Source organism: Solea solea, chromosome 15 (genome assembly GCF_958295425.1).
Source record: "Solea solea chromosome 15, fSolSol10.1, whole genome shotgun sequence".
NCBI classification, from domain to species: Eukaryota; Metazoa; Chordata; class Actinopteri; order Pleuronectiformes; family Soleidae; genus Solea; species Solea solea.
Genome location: NC_081148.1, coordinates 18,918,910 through 18,938,378, shown reverse-complemented (window position 1 = coordinate 18,938,378; position 19,469 = coordinate 18,918,910). Strand labels below are relative to the sequence as shown.

General features: G+C 39.6%; 1 protein-coding gene across 2 annotated transcripts in view; it reads left to right on the top strand.

Annotated features, from left to right (window-relative positions):
* wu:fc17b08 (ligand-dependent corepressor) overlaps nt 1-19,469 on the top strand; it is a 24,340-nt gene extending 4,871 nt beyond the window's left edge. The window contains exons 2-7 of one of the 2 annotated variants that reach the window (XM_058652256.1): nt 3,453-3,518; nt 3,918-3,997; nt 4,221-4,353; nt 4,591-4,911; nt 5,028-5,124; nt 13,105-19,469. In XM_058652256.1, the coding sequence (XP_058508239.1) occupies nt 3,453-3,518; nt 3,918-3,997; nt 4,221-4,353; nt 4,591-4,911; nt 5,028-5,124; nt 13,105-17,767 (5,360 nt within the window). In that variant the 3' untranslated portion in view covers nt 17,768-19,469. Of the gene's footprint in view, nt 1-3,452; nt 3,519-3,917; nt 3,998-4,220; nt 4,354-4,590; nt 4,912-5,027; nt 5,125-7,083; nt 12,971-13,104 lie in introns of those variants that run through there. The other variant, XM_058652257.1, reaches the window with a different exon arrangement.

The window sequence follows — 19,469 nt, the reverse complement described above, 5'->3', positions numbered from 1 at the left end:
TCTGGTTAGGTTTGGTGCAGATGGCGTATTGGAGAACACCGAAGAGCTTGCTAAATATTAGTTTTTGTCAATTCCCTTTTTGTTTTTAATTTATTTGTATTAACTATTATGGAGTGTTTTGCTTCTGTCCGAACACCATGAATTAGTTAGGTTCTGGTTGTCATCTCCCTTGTGACAACTGCTGATTAGTCACCTACATACATAGAGAAAATATAAAATGGTGAATGACCTTTTGACTGTGCTGCCTATTCCTGTGGTGCAAGTCACCAGCAATACGGGAAAAAAAATGTTATGCATTATGCTGTGGTTACTAACAGAGTGTAGCAAAAGGTTAATGTCAGGATTTAGGAGGTTTAAGCCGATCTGAGATTTGTTGGATTTCTCTTAAGTGCTGGTGGAATTGACGAGGGTATCACACAATCCAAATATATACTGTATATTCCCTCTCTTGTAGATGTAGGTCAGAAGAAGGCAGATTAGGCAGTTCACCGTTGAGTTGGTCGCCATTAGTGTACATATTATAAGCTCCAAAAAAAGACCTCCTTAAAATGTGTTGAGATTTGTGGCCAATGCTTAAACCATACATAAAGTTGCATGCTCATGCTCGCATCATGAAAATGTATGAGATTAAGGCTGCAACCAGTAATTTATTTTCACTATCGATCTGCTGCCTATCATTCTGATTAATAATCACTCAGTGTTTCGCTGAAAGATACATTCTCAAATGTCTTGTATTGTCCACGAGAACCAAAGACATTCAGTCATGGAGTAAAGAAAGTAAGTAAAGAGTGCAGTAAAGAAACCAGAATATATTCACGTGTACTGCAAGAGTATGTATGTGTGTGTGTGTGTGTGTGTATATGTATATGTATATGTATATATATATATATATATATATATATATATATATATATATATATATATATATATAAATATAAATACATATTAAACATTGCACACCTATATATATGTACTTATTAAAGGTCTTAAATACCAGCCCTTAAAATAATTGTATCTGGCAATATGTTATACTCATTCATTTTATTGATGTGTAGCATATATCTAGTTTTGATGGTCTCCAATACCAGACCCACCCTAAATTAACACAGACTAATATTTAAACATGGTAAGTAAATAAGAAAACTCACTCAACCAAGAGGAATTCCACTACTGTCGGCGGGTTTGAAGACAGAGCTGCATTAAGGTGGGGCAGGTTCCCCGGGTGCATTAGGATAATTGTTAATATACATGACTTGGGGCGGGGGGGGGGGGGGGGGGCAAACTGTATTTAGAGTTTAAAATAAGCCAATAAGAAAATGGAAATGTTCTTGAATCACCATTCTGCTAAAGGTGGTTTTCTGAGACTGAATGAATAATAAACTCTCCCTCAGAGAGAGAGAAAAAACTCTCTCGAAAAAAGGACTAAGTAATATTCAAATGTTCAATATCATGTGCTAATCTTGTTAACCTAACTCTTCATCCTCACTGTTTTTGCATTAATTCTAATTTTAGTTCTAATTTTATCATGTGTTTAATCCAGTGGAATGTGGATGCTGGGCTCCTTTTTTTTTTCCCACTTTCTGTGTCCTTTTTTTTTTTCTTTCCACTATATATACTGTGCTTATTGTATCTGGAGGCTATCCGATCACTATACAGCATAAAAAAACCACATATGTGCAGCAGCCACAGCTCACCAATGACCTAATTCAGTGCAACTAATTGGTGAAAGTTAAATTAAAATGGACATAGGCCTGGAAAAGTAGAACATGACTGTGTAATTTCTGCATCTAAAAGTGCCCTATATCGTGTAGGACTTGATATACAGTACGATGTGGGCGTTTTTATTAGGTTTATTGTGTATTTCAACACTGGCAGTCTTTTTCCATTCACTTTGTAGAGCTAGCATGACAGCTCCACTTGTTATTAATGTTTTATGCACTGTACACAGCCTTGCTCTTCCAGATTTAAGTTGCCGGTCCTAAAATGAGGCTTGTGTTTAGTGCTCTCTTTTAACAGCTACATCACACTATGCTCTGCCAGTTTGTGTGCCAAGTGCTGCAATTGCCTCAAAGTCATGTTTTACTGTATGACGCATTTGAAATGCCCTAAACACAATTCCTGAAGAGTAGTTTGATGTCAGGGCACTGCTCTGTCAAACGAAAGTGGATGACCTACTTTCCTCCCCCCTGCCTCAGAAATATTTCAGAAACAGGATTGGATAGCTTTAGTTGGAGTCCTGTGCAGTAACCCAGAAACAGGCTTGCGCTGCAGCTATAGGCAAAGCTGTGTTTCACCATTTTGCCCCCTTGCCTTTATGTTTGGCTGATAAAAAAAGTGGGTGGGAATTTGTAGGGAAAGGGAGAGAGTGCATTTTCCTAGCTGACAGCTTTTATATGAATTCACTGCGAGTTTAGGAAGAGAGTGTAAGGACTGATCATTTTCTCACTTGTTATTGGTTGAAGCCATACTGTAAGTAGGCCCTTTTTAATATGTGTATTTAGATGGTCTTTTTCAAGGTATTTAGCTCATTTAATTGGCTTCGTTGATTTGAGTGTTTTAATATTCAGTGCTTTTGATCCATGGTGTTTCGCTTCTGTTTTCGGAGCATGGCACATTTGGAAAACAATTCTCTCTCATTCATGATCCTCTTCAGTAGACAGATGTTACCTCTGACCTGTTTAGCGCTTGATTTAATGCATGTCATGGTTTGGGATTGGTTGTTTTGACCCTGCAGCAGTAAGCAGACATTGCACATTATTGTGTTAATGCACTGTTACATGCAGCAAAATGCACTCTTTTAAACAGCTGTGACTATATGATACCATCTCAGCAGTAATGCACTGAGATTTTCCCCAAGCCTGTATATAGGATGAATATAGGATGTTTTGCTACTGCATCCAGAGTTGCTTAATGTGCTGTGAACCATTTCACTGTGGACTGTAATTTGGGTTTGCCTGATTTGCAGAGCAATAATCTATAGGTACTTGGTGATGCTGTCAAATAGCAACCTTATTGCTGGCCATTTCATTTTAATGTTACAACATGCAGTCACTCCCAACTCTGTAGGTGCTTTAGTTGCTTGGCAACAGGATGGAGTGTATGTATGTACTGTTGAAATAAAAAAAAAAAAAACCCTTGGGTGGGGGCTGATAATGTGTGTTTTAACAGAAGCGTGGAGTTGCTTAAAGCCAGGGGTTGTCAAGATGGAGTAGAAGGGTTTACAGAGAAGCCTGTATTGATGAGACATTATCACGAGAAATGTTGGTGTATTTTCTTTCATCAGCATAACAAATTAATTTGGGCCCTTGAGAATTTGGGTGTGTTGCTGCTGGCTTTGGCAAAAAAAACCTAAAGTAGTTGGGATGAATAAAAAAATGCATGTTCAGTGTGGAATTCTGTGATTATTTTTTTAAAACAGCTTATCTTTAATTAAATGTCATGTCTTTCTTCAGGTTTTGAGAGCATACTTGAAGGTCTGCTTGGCTCAGAGCTGGTAGAAGACCTACAATTATTTAAGGGTGAGTATCTTATATTCGTCACATTAGTGTCCAGAATCATACAAATGTTTGACTGTTATCTGCACATTTTGACAATGCCACTGCATTGTACTATCTGGTACCCCTCGACATTGACTCTGCAAGACAGCCCCTCTGGGCTGCAGAAGAGAAGACGCCTTGTGTTCCTACAAAGTTGGTGTTTTAGATGGCGTGGGGCCAGTGTAAAAAGTCCACAGTGTTCTACTGACATTTTTACATTCAGCGAAGTCCGTGGGACAATAATGGGCGTTATTTGGCTTTCGATTACATTTGCAGTCAGTAAACTCGTTAGAGGGCCTTCTAAACTTGTAAATGGGTAGGTACAGAAGGCTTCTGAGAATGTGTATGTTAATGTTTGCCCTCGGGTTTGTGTGTCCACAGACTATGAGCCACTAGCAGTGTCTGACTGGTCATTTGATGAAAACTGTCTTTTCTGCTGTTTGAGACGAGACAAAGTGAAGGTAAGATTTCAAAAAGTAAAGCAGCTTTCCTAATACCTCCTGTAATCCTCATGGCTTCAATCATTGATGAATAAATGAGTGGTTGCTTAACAACTGTGGGTGAAAATGTAAAAAAAAAGCCTCTTTAGTCCTCTTCAGTATAACCATCTATTCTCTCTAAAGATGTTGTACTGACATGGAACTGTCTGAAAATCACTCGCTTAAAAGATTTGTCATTTGTCAGGAGCACTTAATTGGCTTAAGCAAGGAGGGGCTTGAAGATGCACCCAAACCTCCCCTGGTGAACGACCAGACTGCAATCAACAGACTAGAGAAACAAGCGGAGGAGTTTCTCAATGCAGTCCTCTACAGAAAAGGTAAGTCCGACCAAGTGCACTGGTATTTTCAGTTTTTTTTAATGTACTTAAAACTTTAGCCCTTACTGTCTAAGGAAAATGTCTCCCCCCCCTTTTGCATGTTTGTTTTGCTGTCTGGATGCCAAACAGAATATTTGGTTTTGCATGTTTACCAATGATCACTCGTAGCTCTGTGAGAAAATGGTGTCATAACCACCCTTTTCCGTGCTTTTTTTCCCCCTTCCCTCCCCCCTTAAGATGTGCCAAATTTCTCGGACCCACACATTCCAGTAGTTGCTCGAGAGATGCTTCAGAGAATGATCCGACAGTTTGCTGCCGAATATACCTCAAAAACCAGCTCCCCTCAGGACAGTTGCTCAGATTCTCAGTCTCGCTCTGACCAAAGCCTGCCGACTCCACCCTCGCACTCAGGGGCGCCTCCTTCCGCCAGCCCCGCTGCCTCCGTGGCTGGGCCTGCACACAACCAGAACCCCGTCCTCAGCAAGCTCCTCATGGCTGACCAGGATGCTCCTCTTGACCTCACCATTAAGAAGCCTCCAGCTGAGCCCAGTGAACAAGGTAGTGTGACGTAAAACCCGCCGAGTAGCTTATTTAGGACTGAACCTAGTGTGCTATCAAAATGATTTTGTCATTGAATCAAAACTAAGGATTATTCCTTGCCTTTTATTTTACAGATGGAGTCCTTGACTTGTCTATTAAGAAGAATCGCTATAGCAGCAGCCTGCCTGCCCGTAGTCCTTGCCTTTCTCCTGCCACACCCACGATCAAGGGGTAAGATAAAATTCCTTTCTTTTTTGCCTTTTTGGCCTCCAATCCATAAAATGTGATGTTTTTGAGTAAAATATTAAACTTCAGTTGTAGGATGACCATAATAGATTTTAAACAACCTGAATTTTTAACATCTGAGACCTGAAATATGAGACGAGAGTTTCACTCAAGCTTGATGAAAGTGAAAAACCTTAAACAGGGTTGGTTTAACACAAAGAAAACAAATTATTATTTTTTATTCTGCCGCTTTTGTGTGTAGCTGCTGTTTTATTCTACTTTTAAACCCCACTCCAGTTCCCCCAAGAGAACGGAGTTTACATCACGCTGTCATGCAAAATGAATTACCTTGCAGACTTGAACATTTATGCACTGCTCGTGCCCCACTTTTGTCTGGCAGGTCACTGGTATTACCAGCTAGAGACTGCATAAGCAGCATCTTGTTATGTTGTGAGCAAGTGTGGCTTAAACTGTTTTTGTTAGTAAGCGAACACTTTTGGTTTCTGGCCAACTAATGATTTACTACAGCTTAAAGCCTCACTGAAATTCTTGCATCTATATGTGTTTGCAAGGTGAGTAATTCATTAGAACATTGCAACAAATTCCAGGTTCAATAACCAGTGTGAATTTTTGCCGTGATGACCGAAACCTCCCGTACAACAGGTTTTAACATACAAGAGATTCTCCGTCGTGGAGTGAGCGGTGCGCCCGTTAAAATGAATTAATTTCCATTTGCACACCGTGTTATTTATTCAAGGAAAGATTGCATTTATTTGTTTTATTATGAAAATGTCATAATTGACTGCACATCATGCTTTCAAATTAACACAATGCTACATGATTTAAGACTTCTGATATCACAGAGCTGTTCATCCCATATTAATCTTATTCCCTGCAGAGAAATTGCCATTTCATTTCACTCATTTCACTGGCAAATCTATCTTATTCTAACTAGGATGCATGATTTTATACTCAAAATACAGTTTGGATTAATTAAGCAACGTGAGCTTTTGTTGCTTTAAGTCTAAAATTTATGGACATTCTTGGTAAAAAAAAAAAAAAAAAAGCTGCTTCTGATTTTCATCTTATTTGGATTACGATACAGCATCCACTCTTACCTCTGTTTGAGTAACAAACTTGTGTATATTTATAACTATTCCTTTAAAGGTCAATGGAAGAATGAAACGTAATAATTATGCTACTTAGATTTTAAAATAAATGTACGTAGATACAAATATCTCTTTATTTGCAAAGGCTTTCATTTAGAGCTTATTTATTAGTCTCTATTGCATACAATACAATGTGTATTCAGTGAAAACAGCAGAGAAAACACCTGAATTAGAGTCTGTTTAAAATGAAAAACACAATCCCTCCTTACAAAAATATGTTGACTTTATTATTGAATTAAATTCACCCCCATAAGTTAGGTATTGAGTTTGATACACACATCCTGCTGGCTTACTCTTTTATTGCTGTGCTTGTTTAGTGGTAACGTCACACAGGGCCTCGTTTGCATTAGTTATTTTGTATGGCATTGTTATTATGCCCTATTTACTAGCTCGATGCCAAGCTGTCATACTGCAATGAAAAATGACGCTTTTCGAGCCACGGGAACACTTAAGACCTCATGTACTCCTTTTCTTTGCTTTATTTTTCATTGTTTCTTTGCCCTTTCCTTTTTTGTTCTTTTCTTATGTTGGTGCAAAATTTGTAAAGTCATTACAGCAAAAAAATAAAAAAAATTGTCAAACTTGAGCCTTTTTTGTTATTAAAAGTCACACACATCCACACAAGCAGTCAGTCATTTAAAAAACAAAAAACCAACAAAAAAATAGTGATGTTACCAAAGCAAGATCATATAATAAAGGAGTGGCCAACATCCTCCCCACCCCAACCCATCCTCCTTTAGAAAATAAAGGCACTGTGCAAGCTCTGCTTACACCCAGTTTCCTTCCATCCAATCAGGCGATCCTTGAGAGCGGACGGACAGGTCGGGCTGTTTATGAGGAGCCTACAGGATGGGATGAGGAGGGAGAATATCGGCCACTCCGCCTACTATAAACCGTCCTCATCTCTTGCTTACTCGCTGCACATCAAAGAGGAGGCTGATCTGGAGAGCGACCCAGAGTCACCTCTCGGCCATAACCACAGTTCCAGACCTGCTGACCTTTTCAGAAACGGATCTACTACCTGGAATTCCAAAACTCATTTTGGGGCTCTCCTCAAACTCAAGGCCAACAGTGAGGCGTCTGAGCATCTTAAACACATTCCCAAGTTGTTGGAAGCCACTGGACTTTTAACAAAGTCACTTGCATTTGACAAAGGAAACCTCCAAGACGCCTTTATGGACCATAGCCTGTCCCTTTCTCAGTCCTCTTCTTTTGACCTTAAGATACCTCAGGTGCGAGTTTTGGCCTCAGGGATTGATGCATCTTGGGATTCCTTGTCCGCTGATTTTGCAGGCTCGCTTTGTGAGAATGGTCTGGGAAAAAAGCTGCATCCCATTGTTCCCAGACAGATGAGCAAAAAGAGCAGAGGTCTTAATAGCTCAGGTTCAGAGAAGGAATATTGGCCTCACGTCACCGACCGCCACGTCATGAGGGGCAACTATCCTCTGAATTCAGAGGCTGATCTGGGAAACAAACGTGAAGGCGGGAAGGAGGAAGCAAAGAGGAAAAAACGCGGGCGATATCGGCAGTACAACACGGATCTGCTGGAAGAGGCTATTGTGTTGGTGATGGGTGGAAAAATGAGCGTGTCCAAAGCCCAAACCATCTATGGCATACCACACAGCACCCTGGAATACAAAGTTAAAGAGCGACTGGGGACCTTAAAGCATCCCCCCAAAAAGAAAATGAAGCTGATGAGCCAGGTCGAGGAGCAGTGTGGGTCACAGCACCCCGAAATGAAAGAACTCCAGATCTCTCAGCAAGTTGTTACTGTGAAACAAGAGAATATGCTGGAGGTGAACGGGAATAATGGACACGATGGAAGTCTCTCATCAAATGAGTAATATCTGTTTGTCCTGATAATGATGTCACCAGAAAAAATGTTGTATTTGTCAGACGGTGGTAGTCGCTGACCCCCCCCCCCCCCATAAAACTTTAACATTTGTATAACTTATAAAACCAAATTAATTATCTACTCTCTTTTAATATTTTAGTCTTCTGGTCATCGATACATGAAATGTTTTGTTTATGGCCATATGTTTTAAATCTACCTTAATCTACCTGCACTATGTATTGTGCTTGCAAGGCATACTGTCGGTGTACTACACTAAAATTCCAATTTATTATATGGTTAATTTTTAAAAAAACATTATTGTCTGGTCTTACTCGCAGAGTCAAACCTAACCATCAGTATGGAAGTGGCGCCCCTTGGTGTCTTCTCTCAGTACTGTTCCAAATAGTCAGGTTTTCAGTTAATTCCACTTGTAGGCCAAGCAAGTATAAGTGAAAGCCTAGTAAAACATCCATTATTCCGTAGTGTTTATGTATGAAAAGGAAAGTCTTAATCACTGTTTTGCAAATGTACTGAAATGACATACATGGACAAAAGGACAGTATGTCCAAATATGAATTATTCCAAATATTTATTGAACAATATCTAATATATTTCTTTTCTAATGTTAGTCTGTAGGAAAAAAAAAAAACAAGCACGGTCTGTTGTCCAGAATCCCACTTTTCCTCTTAAGAGTACATTTACAAGGTATTTTTCTGGGGGGTTTTCTCCACTGCCTTCACTGCACTCAGGATATAACAGGACGTTCCGTTTGGTATGCAATACCTTTTAAACTCAGAGAAAATGTCTAATTATGACTTACTGTAAACCGCTACAAGTTACCTCAGCTCCACGCTCAACTAAATTATTGCCTCGTATAAGTCGCCTCATACTGGGAAAGGGCGAAATACCTTAACAGCCCCTTTTGTGAGGTTACATTTCAGGAAGTCTTACTGACAAACACTGTATGTGTGTCCGACTCTCGGATGTCTTCACAGTCTACCTTATCTTGTTATCAGTAGCATTTCAGTGCCAGTGTAAGCCTTTAGAACATTTCTGTTCTATGTGATTTTTATTTTTTTTTGTCGCTTCTGGATTTCAGGTGTTTTTTCTCTGACATTTCTTTCTCTGAGACACAAAAAAGGCATATTTTTTATTATTAAGATGATGCACAAACGTACATATATATATAATATAATACAGGTATATTACATCATAAGCACTTCTTGCTCACCCGTGGGATATGACAAGGAATTGTCTCTTAGAATTCCGATTACACTCGGTTGTCACATGACTCCCAACTCTGAAATACATTCAGGTGATTTTTATATGTTAATTTCAGGTAAAAAAAAAAGGATTAAATAAAAGCCGTCCTGTGTTCACGTGAGTTTAAGTCAAATCCGTATGTCTATGTATTTTTTGAAGTTCATATTTTTTCATCAAGCAATATCAGAGTTCAACATGTTAGCCGGCTTGTTGGCTACTATTCCAAACATTCCTCAACTCGTATTTCTCAAGTCAAAAATTCATTGAAAATGAACATTGCAGGCCCTGTGAAGTGTAAACATGACATTTAATTTGATTAACGATCCCGGGATTTTAGTTACCGATTTTACAGTGTACATTTGAAACAAGTTATCTTAAATAACCACTTCTAGTGTTTCAAGTAAAAGGTTGTGATGCTAAATGAAACTTCCTTTACTTTATAACAATTCCCTAAGATATTGCTACTTTTTTTTGTAAATACTACATTATCTCTCTACAGAAGGTTTGGTCCTGGTGCTGTTGAAATTATGTTGAGGTTAGAAAGGATTTCTTAAAAACAGGCCTGTTAATGTTATCTCTGAATTTTTGCCCAGTTCCATGGCAGAGAGAGCGAGAGAACTCCATGTCTTAACACTAACTTTTGTTTGCCTCGCTGTGCGTTATCACATATACCTCAGGATATTTGCAGAATGGGACATCATGGCCCATTATTGTTTTATCAGGTTAATCCACAAAAGCTTTTGCAGTTCTATTTGTAGTTTTAGTTACAGCAGTTTTAGATTCAAACTGTGTTGCTTGCATGTATGCAGACGCTATTCCTTTAAAGAAATGATTCATTATCACAGAGAAGAGTTGTATATTTTTCAGGTCGTAAACATTTTTAGGTGAGAGTTTCTTTGAAGTCGTGAAATCAAGTTGTTTGTTAAAAGCACTCTTAACAGTAGTTTGACTGCTTAGTTCTTGCCACATCTCACACTAAATGCAAATATTCAGCACATTTCTTTTATTGTATGTTTTCGATTTCCCTTATTCATCCTACATGATCTTTTTTTTGTAGCGGTTGGTCCAAGTAATATTTAGTTGCAGATTTACTGTCACTAATTATTCTTGCATTGACAATCATCTACCATTATTTACATGTCTGTGTGTGTGTGTGTGACAAATTTTATGAATATATATAATCGACATATAAGCGCTTTGCATTTATCGACAGGTAAAACAATATGTTTGTGCTCCACGTTCTTTTAACGCAAGGAGCAAATCAAGTGGTTGACTACCTCATCTGAAAAACCTATATCACAGTCTGCGCGTCCTGGCTGTTTATTTATGTAGCATTCATGTCACGTAAACCACACACATACTACTTTTGTCATATGGCACGACGCGTACAGAAGGAGAGAATCTGTCACACTTCAACCATATGTAAATATTTCTCTGAATCCTTGTGAATTGCGTCCCGATCTATTTAATATTTTCTTCTTGTTTTATTTGTGGCGTGAGGATAGAGCTGTCACTTTAGACAGACGTGATTTTTAAAAAAAACATAATAATTCTGTCAGAGATTCCTATCCAAACTCGAGACTTATTTTGTCGATGCTGTGCTAATAATCGATATTTGTTCGTTCGATATTTTCTTTAGCAAAATTTGATTAAACATGAATGTAAATGGCTTTAATAATAATAAAAAAAACTGCTCCTAAGTATTTATAGATATAATTATATAGAATGCTAATAAGTAGATGCATAATATTTAACTGTCTTGTGCGATTAATGTGAAAGGATAACATTTAAAAAAAATTGTTCCACTTTATTTCCGACACAAACTTTGTATCTTTTGCCTGCTAAATATGCTATAACATGTAAGGACAAAAGGCTTGATGATTTTAAATTGTTTGTCCCTGTCCATCAAATCTATGTACAGATTTTTATATTTCAACTAACACTACACTACTAAAAGGAAGGGTGTTTATTTTGCATGACTGGTTTGAATCCTAATGCGTCGGTGAAGTGTCGGTTGTAAAGTTTATCTCTGAAGTTGTTTTATTGAAAACACGGGTGTCTCGTGTGTATTTTCTGTCAAGTCATCAAAACGTGATCTTGAAATATTGCTCGAAATCACAGTTATGAATATGGATCGAGGTTTCACTAAAGATGTATGATAAAATACTTTAACAGATTATTTACATACCTGATATACAGAATGCATAAATGAACATTGCGGATGATTTAACCACGTTTGTGTGTGTGTGGTTGTAAAATATTGTGAAATTTAGTTGTTGTTGTGTTTTGGTTCTGCTTGTTAGATTAAGCTTAAGCTCTGAACGTAAAACAAAAGAAAGAAAAGAAAACGAGATTACTTTGTGTTAGGTCTTTGCAATGTGAAATGAAACTGATTGAAAACACCCTCAGGGAAGAATCCATTACCACTTGTCATTCAGGTATTCTAATTTACTGCTTAAAAGCTTCCAAACCAGAATGTGATGTTCACGAGCAGAGCAAAAAGAAAAGTCGGGTTCCAGTTGCAGCAAACGATATTTTTTTATGAATCTCTAACGGTTACTCTTTGCATATTTTGTCATGTCGTAGAAATCGGTTTATGTTTTACAAACCAAAAACCTTAAGTCTTTTCACTGTTTTATTGTTTGTATTCTGCTGCGTGATAAATGTTGCAGTGTAAGCCAGCAGGGTATTCAAATTTGCAAGTTATTTACAGAGTCTCATTTTTGGTGCCTCACAAAGCACATGTTTAGATTAGACAACTGAACACTGCATGTCTTAAGCTTTTAAATCACCTGCAGGTTGCTGCCTGATCTGTAAAACTTCACTTTATTATTTCTGGAGATATAAGACAGAGACTATAATGTATGAAATTTATAATTTAATCATGTTAAGAGTATCAGAGTTTTTTTATTTTAAAAAGCTATAAAGTATCCTTGTGTCATGTCAACTCAGGAATCCAGATGTTGGTTTTATTTCTCTGTTAATTTTCATGTTAAAAGACCACAAAAAATGGGGGAGAAACAACCTTTACAAGCAAAATAAGTCTTTAATTCAATCACTGACACAACTCAAGCCAAAATGCAAAAAATCATCAACATCCTCGATTAGACTGATTAATATTATTAGCATAGGCCTAGAAAACCTGCCATGTAGTAGAAAAAATCATGTTGCATATGATCAAGCATGCCTGATTTTTATTTTTATTTTATCTTTGCTATTGTTGTTTTTTAAATTGTTGAGCACTTGTTTTCAGTGTCTAGTCTTAAATACTCGGAAAAAAAATATATATACAAAAAAATTGATAAAACTTATGTACTTGATATTTGCCCCAATGTATTTTTCTTTCAAATGATTATGAACATGTGTTTGACTTGTTTTTAATCAAAGTGGTCCACCACTACTAAATGTAATTTGCATGGGACACACGTTTTCTTGATGTATACTGTAACACCACTGTGAAATGAGGACAAAAGATTACAGCTGTAACAAAGTAATTGCTAAAAGTTCAATGGAAGAATGATTCACTTTTAAAATCACTTATTCTTGTATTAAACAAGCAATGATGAACATTGTGTTGGCAAGGTCAGATATGTCGTGTGCTGTGAATTATTTCTCACAAACATTTCCCTCCACCACATTTTTGACAAAGCTACCAGTCTTTGAGCCAATGTAGTGTCTTTGTTGTGCACTGACATCTCTTTTATTCCTCTTTCCCTTCAGAGAGTCTCCTGACCTGCGTGTCACAAAGGCTAAAGACCTTCAGTCAACTTCCACACTGGAACACTTCATGGCCAAACTCTGCCCCCACCATCAGAGACAGATTGTAGATGCCATGGGTTTTCTACAGACAGAGGTCAAAGCACTCGCAACCTCTAAGGCACATCAAGCTTCTAACTCTACCTCTGGGATACATGGAAGTGCTCATTTTTCTGCAGTCACCCCTGAGAAGGCTGAGTCTGAGCTAAGATTTCCTAGTCAATCCACTCCCAAGTCAGAAGTCCATGATATGTCCATTTTCACCCCAAGCAGCTGTGCAATGAAGACATTTCCAGAGAGCGCAGTGTCACTGAAAACATCAGTCAATGCTGGACCTGCTTTGGATCATAGTAGCCCTGGGTTAGTGACTAATCTTACTTTGGTTACTCCCACCACTTACCCAGTGGACACAGAGAACATGCGTCAGGGTGATCATGCACCTCTTAAGATGAAAATCATGGCCAGCAACGTTGCTGACGGAAAGAAGTTGTCCTGTGTGCTCAATACTTCTCTTTCATCTCAATCGGACCCCTCGGAGACCAAACAGGGAAACTCAAATGTGTCCATCAGAACTGAGACTCACAGTGCGAGACTCAGCTCCTCTCTGAAAAGACACAGTCAGACTAGTCACGCGCATCAAGCCAGGCACAGGGACAGTCTCGGGAATGCTAAAGATTCACCTGCCAAACTCTTTTCAGTCCATGTGACCATTCCTTCAGAATCTCCACGGACTGCCAGGAAGTCTATGAGGGCATCTTGTGAAAATCGGACAAGAGAGACTGCTTGTAGGACTGTAGTTGACCCTGATCTTGGCCACTGTGACATTGTTTTTATTGACAAACCAATTACAGAGTGTTTTAAGGAACAGCAACGCAGCATACTTCCTCGCCGCAATGCAAGAAAAAGCACCAGAGGACATATGTATTCAGATGAAATCTGGGAGTTAAAAACTGTCCGCACATTGGCGGGTAGAGGCAACTGTCATAATCCAATGCCAGAACTGATCACATTGGTCACCCCGAAACAAATACTTTCAATGCCTGAAGGTGTGCCTCCTGTCGATATGCCTTTTGCCGGAACACGCAGGGAGACAATAAATCAGCAGATGTCAACAGAAGAGTCAGATGAGACGGGTATGATACCAGGAACAGGGGATGTGGTAGTGGTCGCTGACCGTGAAAAAGATGTAGTAGTAGTTGAAATAAGCCAGACTGATCAGTGTCAGAGTAAGGGGCATTCTGCTCCTTCATCTCCAGTAAGGCTCCCTACAGAGAGCAACACATTGGATATTAACACAGATGTAGAAAAGGAAACAACCGCAGATTTAGGGACAAGAACAGGTAGTGATGAAACTGTTGCTCCAGCTCCAGCTGAAGCAGAAACGATCGATGAGCATGATCCACAAGAGGGCATATCTGAAAGTACGAAGCAAATTGTGGAAAAAACATTAGCTGAGCCATTTGAAAATGTCGCCATAGAGGAAGTTGAGACTGAGGTTTCATCAGATAAACTGTGCAACAGTGAAGCAGATCTCCAGCAGGATAAAGTCCCATCACCCATGAGTCTAGTTGAGGAAGAAAGAGAGGGAAATGAAGGAGAGGAAACACAAGATAAGGAACCTCAAGAACTTCAGCCAGAGGCACAGTTACATCACAATGACTCGGCAGAAGAATCCAGCATCATAGGCTCAGTACAAGAGCCAAACGTGAAAGAGCCAGAGGTGGAGACAACTGAAATAGCTGAAAGCATTTTGCCTTTAGAAACTAAGGACGATGATGATGATGATCATGATGATGATGGTGGTGGTGGTAATGAGAGTAATGAGTGTGATGTGTCTACAAAAACACTTGACACACTCTTAAAGGAATTACCCCCGTGGAGAAGAAAAAGAGGTATCACAGTCTCAACGCCTAAGCGGTTCAAAAAGACTGAATCAGTGATAGTGGGTTATGTTAACGGCAGACCCATATCTGCATCTGACAGAAGTCTGCGACGTAGATCAAGTAACAGCACCACGTCACCTCAAAAAACCCCAGTGAAATCTAGTCCGAATGTAGCCAGTGACACGTCTGTTGACTCAACTACTTATTCACCTGTTGTTGAGAAACATCTGCCTGAAGAAAACATTTTAGTTATTTCAGCCAAGGCTGCTCCTGTGATTGAGCAGGTGACGGAACAATCTTCTGAAACGACACCAAGTCCAAAATCCAAAGTTCCCCAAAGGACCAAACAAACTCAGAAAGAAAAGAAAGTACAGCAACCTCAAGATACTTTGCCCATTTCCTCTGATCCGCTTGTTGATGGCTCTCCAAGCACAGAGTCCAAACGCCAACTTAGATCTGCCAGCCAGAAACCTGGCACTCCAGTATCACTTCCTACTGGCGTCACTCCCACTTCACCCCAAAAGCAAACTGATACTCTTCTATCTACAGAACTGCCTCCCTGCCTCCCCCTGCCTTCTCCACTTCCTGCTACTTCTCCTCTTCCAATAAGCTCAAGTTCTGCTGCTGCCCCTCAACAATCCCAACAAAACTCAGTCCCAGAGTCATCTATGGAATTAAACACAGAACAGTCTCAGCCAATAGCAACAACCTCTGAAACAAATGAAGTAGACAACAAATCGCCAGCCAAACAGAAACTAAGATCTGCCAAGGCTGTATTTGACAGTGATAAAAATGATGAGAAAGAGCAATCGAGTAAACCAACTAAACGGGTTCTTAGAAAAGACGCTGAAGCAAGTGACACTGCTTTACCACAGAAACCAAATGTAGCATCTGTAGAAGATAGGTCAGCGAGTGGGAACGACTGTAGTCCTTCAGTGCCGGACAAACCCACAAGAATGCCATTAAGAAGTGAGTGCGGTAGGACCGAAACGTTAAATCAGTCTGTTACGCAGTCACCACCACTGGAAACTAAGAAATTTGCTTTGAGATCTCAAACCTCAGCTGCACCATCTCCGAGTTCTCCTACTCTAGCTGGAAGACAGAGTGATGTAGTTTTACCTACCAGATTAATGCCAGAAAGGATTACGAAAGCTCAGGTGAAGTCCCCTTCATTGTCTGAGAGTTCAGCCCTAAGTGTTGTCACAACAAAACCTGTGCCCCCAAAACAAACAACTAACAAATTCTTTGAGGCTCTGACTGGAGAAGATAACCAACACCGAATTGCAAATTTAAACGGGAAGTATGATAAAATGCAAAAAGGTTGGATCCAAATGGACAAAGAGAGTCCGACAGCGACAAAATACAAGAATAAATCGGACAGACAGGCAGCTATATGGAAAAGTAAGCGTAGGGCCCGAAAACCAAAGTCTTTGGAGCACCAGAGATACTCGCCGGTCCAAATGCTCTTCATGAAAGGTTTTAATCTGACCAGCATTTGTCGCTGGTTCCTAGAGTCAACAGAGACAAAGTCCCTTGTCATTGTCAAGAAGGTAAACACACGGCTTCCGTCAGAAACACAACTCTGCTTCCACAGCTCGTCCAGTGGTTCAGGGACTTCGCATGGGGTTTTTCCAAGCCTACAGGCAGAGCGCTTGAAGAAACACCTGAAAAAGTTTGCCATCGCATCTCCTGTAAAGAGCACCCCCAAAAATCAGAAACTGATTGCGAAGGCACTGGAGCAAGAGGGAAATGCAGTCAAGTGTAAGGAGAAGAAGGAACTTCCCGGTACAACTCAGACTCTGACTAAGTCCTCAGAAGAAGCCAGCGTTCAGATCAGCGAATCTCAGAAATCCTCTGGTAAATCGAAAAACCCAGCAAGTGCAAGAATCTTGAGGAAGTACTCGAATATCCGAGGGAAGATGCAGGTTCAACAAACCAATGTCGCTTTGAAAAAGGCAGCAAAAACCTTAAAAAACAATAAAATGAAAAAACTAACAGCCACAAAGTCAAACCTGAAACCACCCCTGAAGTCACGGAGGTCACCCTTAGCTGTCGCTAAACAAATGAAAGTAACGGTGGTAAAAATGGAAAGAAGGAAAGCATTGGCTAGCAAAAAAACTGTAAAGCACCTGGAGAAAACAGCCAAGACCCCCAGCGCTAGTAGAGCTTCAAAAGACACAACTAAAAAGGAATTGCCAAAGAGAAATTCTCAACGACTCGGGTCTCCCAGGACGTCAGACCTTGCCAACACATCCAAGAACAAGATTGACAATAAAAAGCCGAGTGAAGTGGAGATTGTAGAAGTGGTAAAACCGGCAGTGAGTAAAATGCATTCTTCAAAAGCCCAAACAAAAGAATCATTAAATAGTATTCGCACTGAAAGCAAAGATACAGAAAACACTATCGAAACACCTCATCAGAGCACAGACGTCAAGGGCCCGACTGCCCCTGACCAGGTTCTAACGAGATCCCAGAGGAAAATGGAGGCAGCGCTTCCTGTAAGTGGAAGCCCCGGTCATTCTTCAAAGAGGGTCACAAAGTCCACGGCGACACCAGGTGTGTCTCCAAAACCTGCCAGGAAAGCTGAGGAACCTACACTGACGAGGAGTGGTGCTTTAAAATCCCAAGCAAAGAGAAGTCAGGCGGCTTTGTTGCCACGCACTGCGACACAATCAGGAACGAAGAGAGCTCAGGATCTTGCAGGGACGCCGGCGAAGCGCACCAGGACATCACATTCAAAATAAAATGGACAAACGGGGGGAGAGAGAGAGATGGAGAGCGAGGTCATCTTTATTTAGTGGATTTTGTTTTTTGTTTTATATGGAACATGTTCAGAAGGAGCAGAAGTGCCCATTGCGTATTCTCCTCAAACTCTTCCCGAGGATACCTTTTCAGTGGGCAAATACTGTGACGAAGGAACAGGTTTTTCAATTATGCTTTTGTAAAGCTTCAGTGTGAAATTGCAGATGTGGTGGATTATCTTTTTTCACGATTAGCTCCGTGTTCCCGGGACGACAGACAGACAGACAGTCCTACATGATGTCTTGCCGATGTAGTTGTTTGGCGTCATGTTCCAGTTCTCAACATACAGCAGCTGGAGATACGAGTGGGATTACAGAAACCAAACGATGATGCAGTTATTACGTTCATTTACTATTGTCTTTTGTCTGTATATAATTGTCGTAGATCATAGCGTTGCACTGCAGTTACTGTCGAGAGAGCGTTTAATGCGAGAATTGAAGCGTACCGTCAGTGGGCAGTTCGTATCTCCAGCCTGTCTTCCAAACACAACATTGTGAATATATGTGACTGTTGTGACCAGGTGCCTTATTTATGAAGTGTATAATAGAACATGTTGCTCAATGTGAAAACCCCTCGCCCGCTGTAGTCGTCGTAAACAGCTGGAACATACAACTGTTTCTGCTTCACCCAGTGAGCTTCATCTGGTGACTGAAATGTTTATTTTCTGTGCCCACTTTCCAGAGCATTAAGATAAAATGTGGTTGTATTAAGTGTTAAAGCAAACGCACCAGACAGGCATTTTCTGTATGTGTCATGATTAAGGCTTGTATTTTATTTTTATTTTGTTTTCGGGTCTGTTCTCATCACCTCTGACCGTTCGTCTGCTAATAGTAGTAACATTATGAGTATTTGTTTACCTGCTTCTGCACGTCTCGTCCTCTTAATGATGACATTTCAGAACCAGATCTCTTCTTCAGTAATAGACTATGCATCCACAGTGTGTGCGCATTAAACAAAGGCTGTACTTTAAGAATCATCTGAGGTGACTGTGGGATTCTGGCCTGATTTAAAAAGTCTATGTATATTCTTGATTGACATGAATGATTTATGTGACCTCTTGAGCATTAATGGCACATTACAGGGTGATCAATTTCCTCTCATTACTCACAAGTTAGACATGAATTTCTCGAGGTAGTCTAGTCACACTTTGAGTTGTGAATCCAAGTATGTTGCAGTTCTCTGTTATTGTTTTTATTGTCATTGGCTGTCGGGCAGATGTTCTCAAAATGTGAAGTGTTTTTTTTTTTGTTTTACTTCCGCAGTAGTAACTTGCATTAGTTTATTGTCAAAGGAAAAAAATACTGATTTTAGCACAGTGTTATTTTTTTATTCTGGTCAATTCTCTTTAGAGGGTAAATCATCTGTAAATGCAAAACATGTCAGTCATGTTTTTATTGTTATTTAAAAAAAAAGAAGAAAAAAAGACTCCATGCTAAGGCTAATGACTTTAGGAAATCTTAAAACAGCCCACCAAATATCACACATGGACATGTTTATTCTTTACAGTTGCTATTTAAAGATTTTGATTTTGTATATTAGAAAAGAAATAGCTTCTTTATTTGTGGTAATCCCAAGAATGATACATGTTAATGTTGAGAACTTTGTATTTTTTGCTGGAGTTGATATAAAGATGTTTGAATTTTA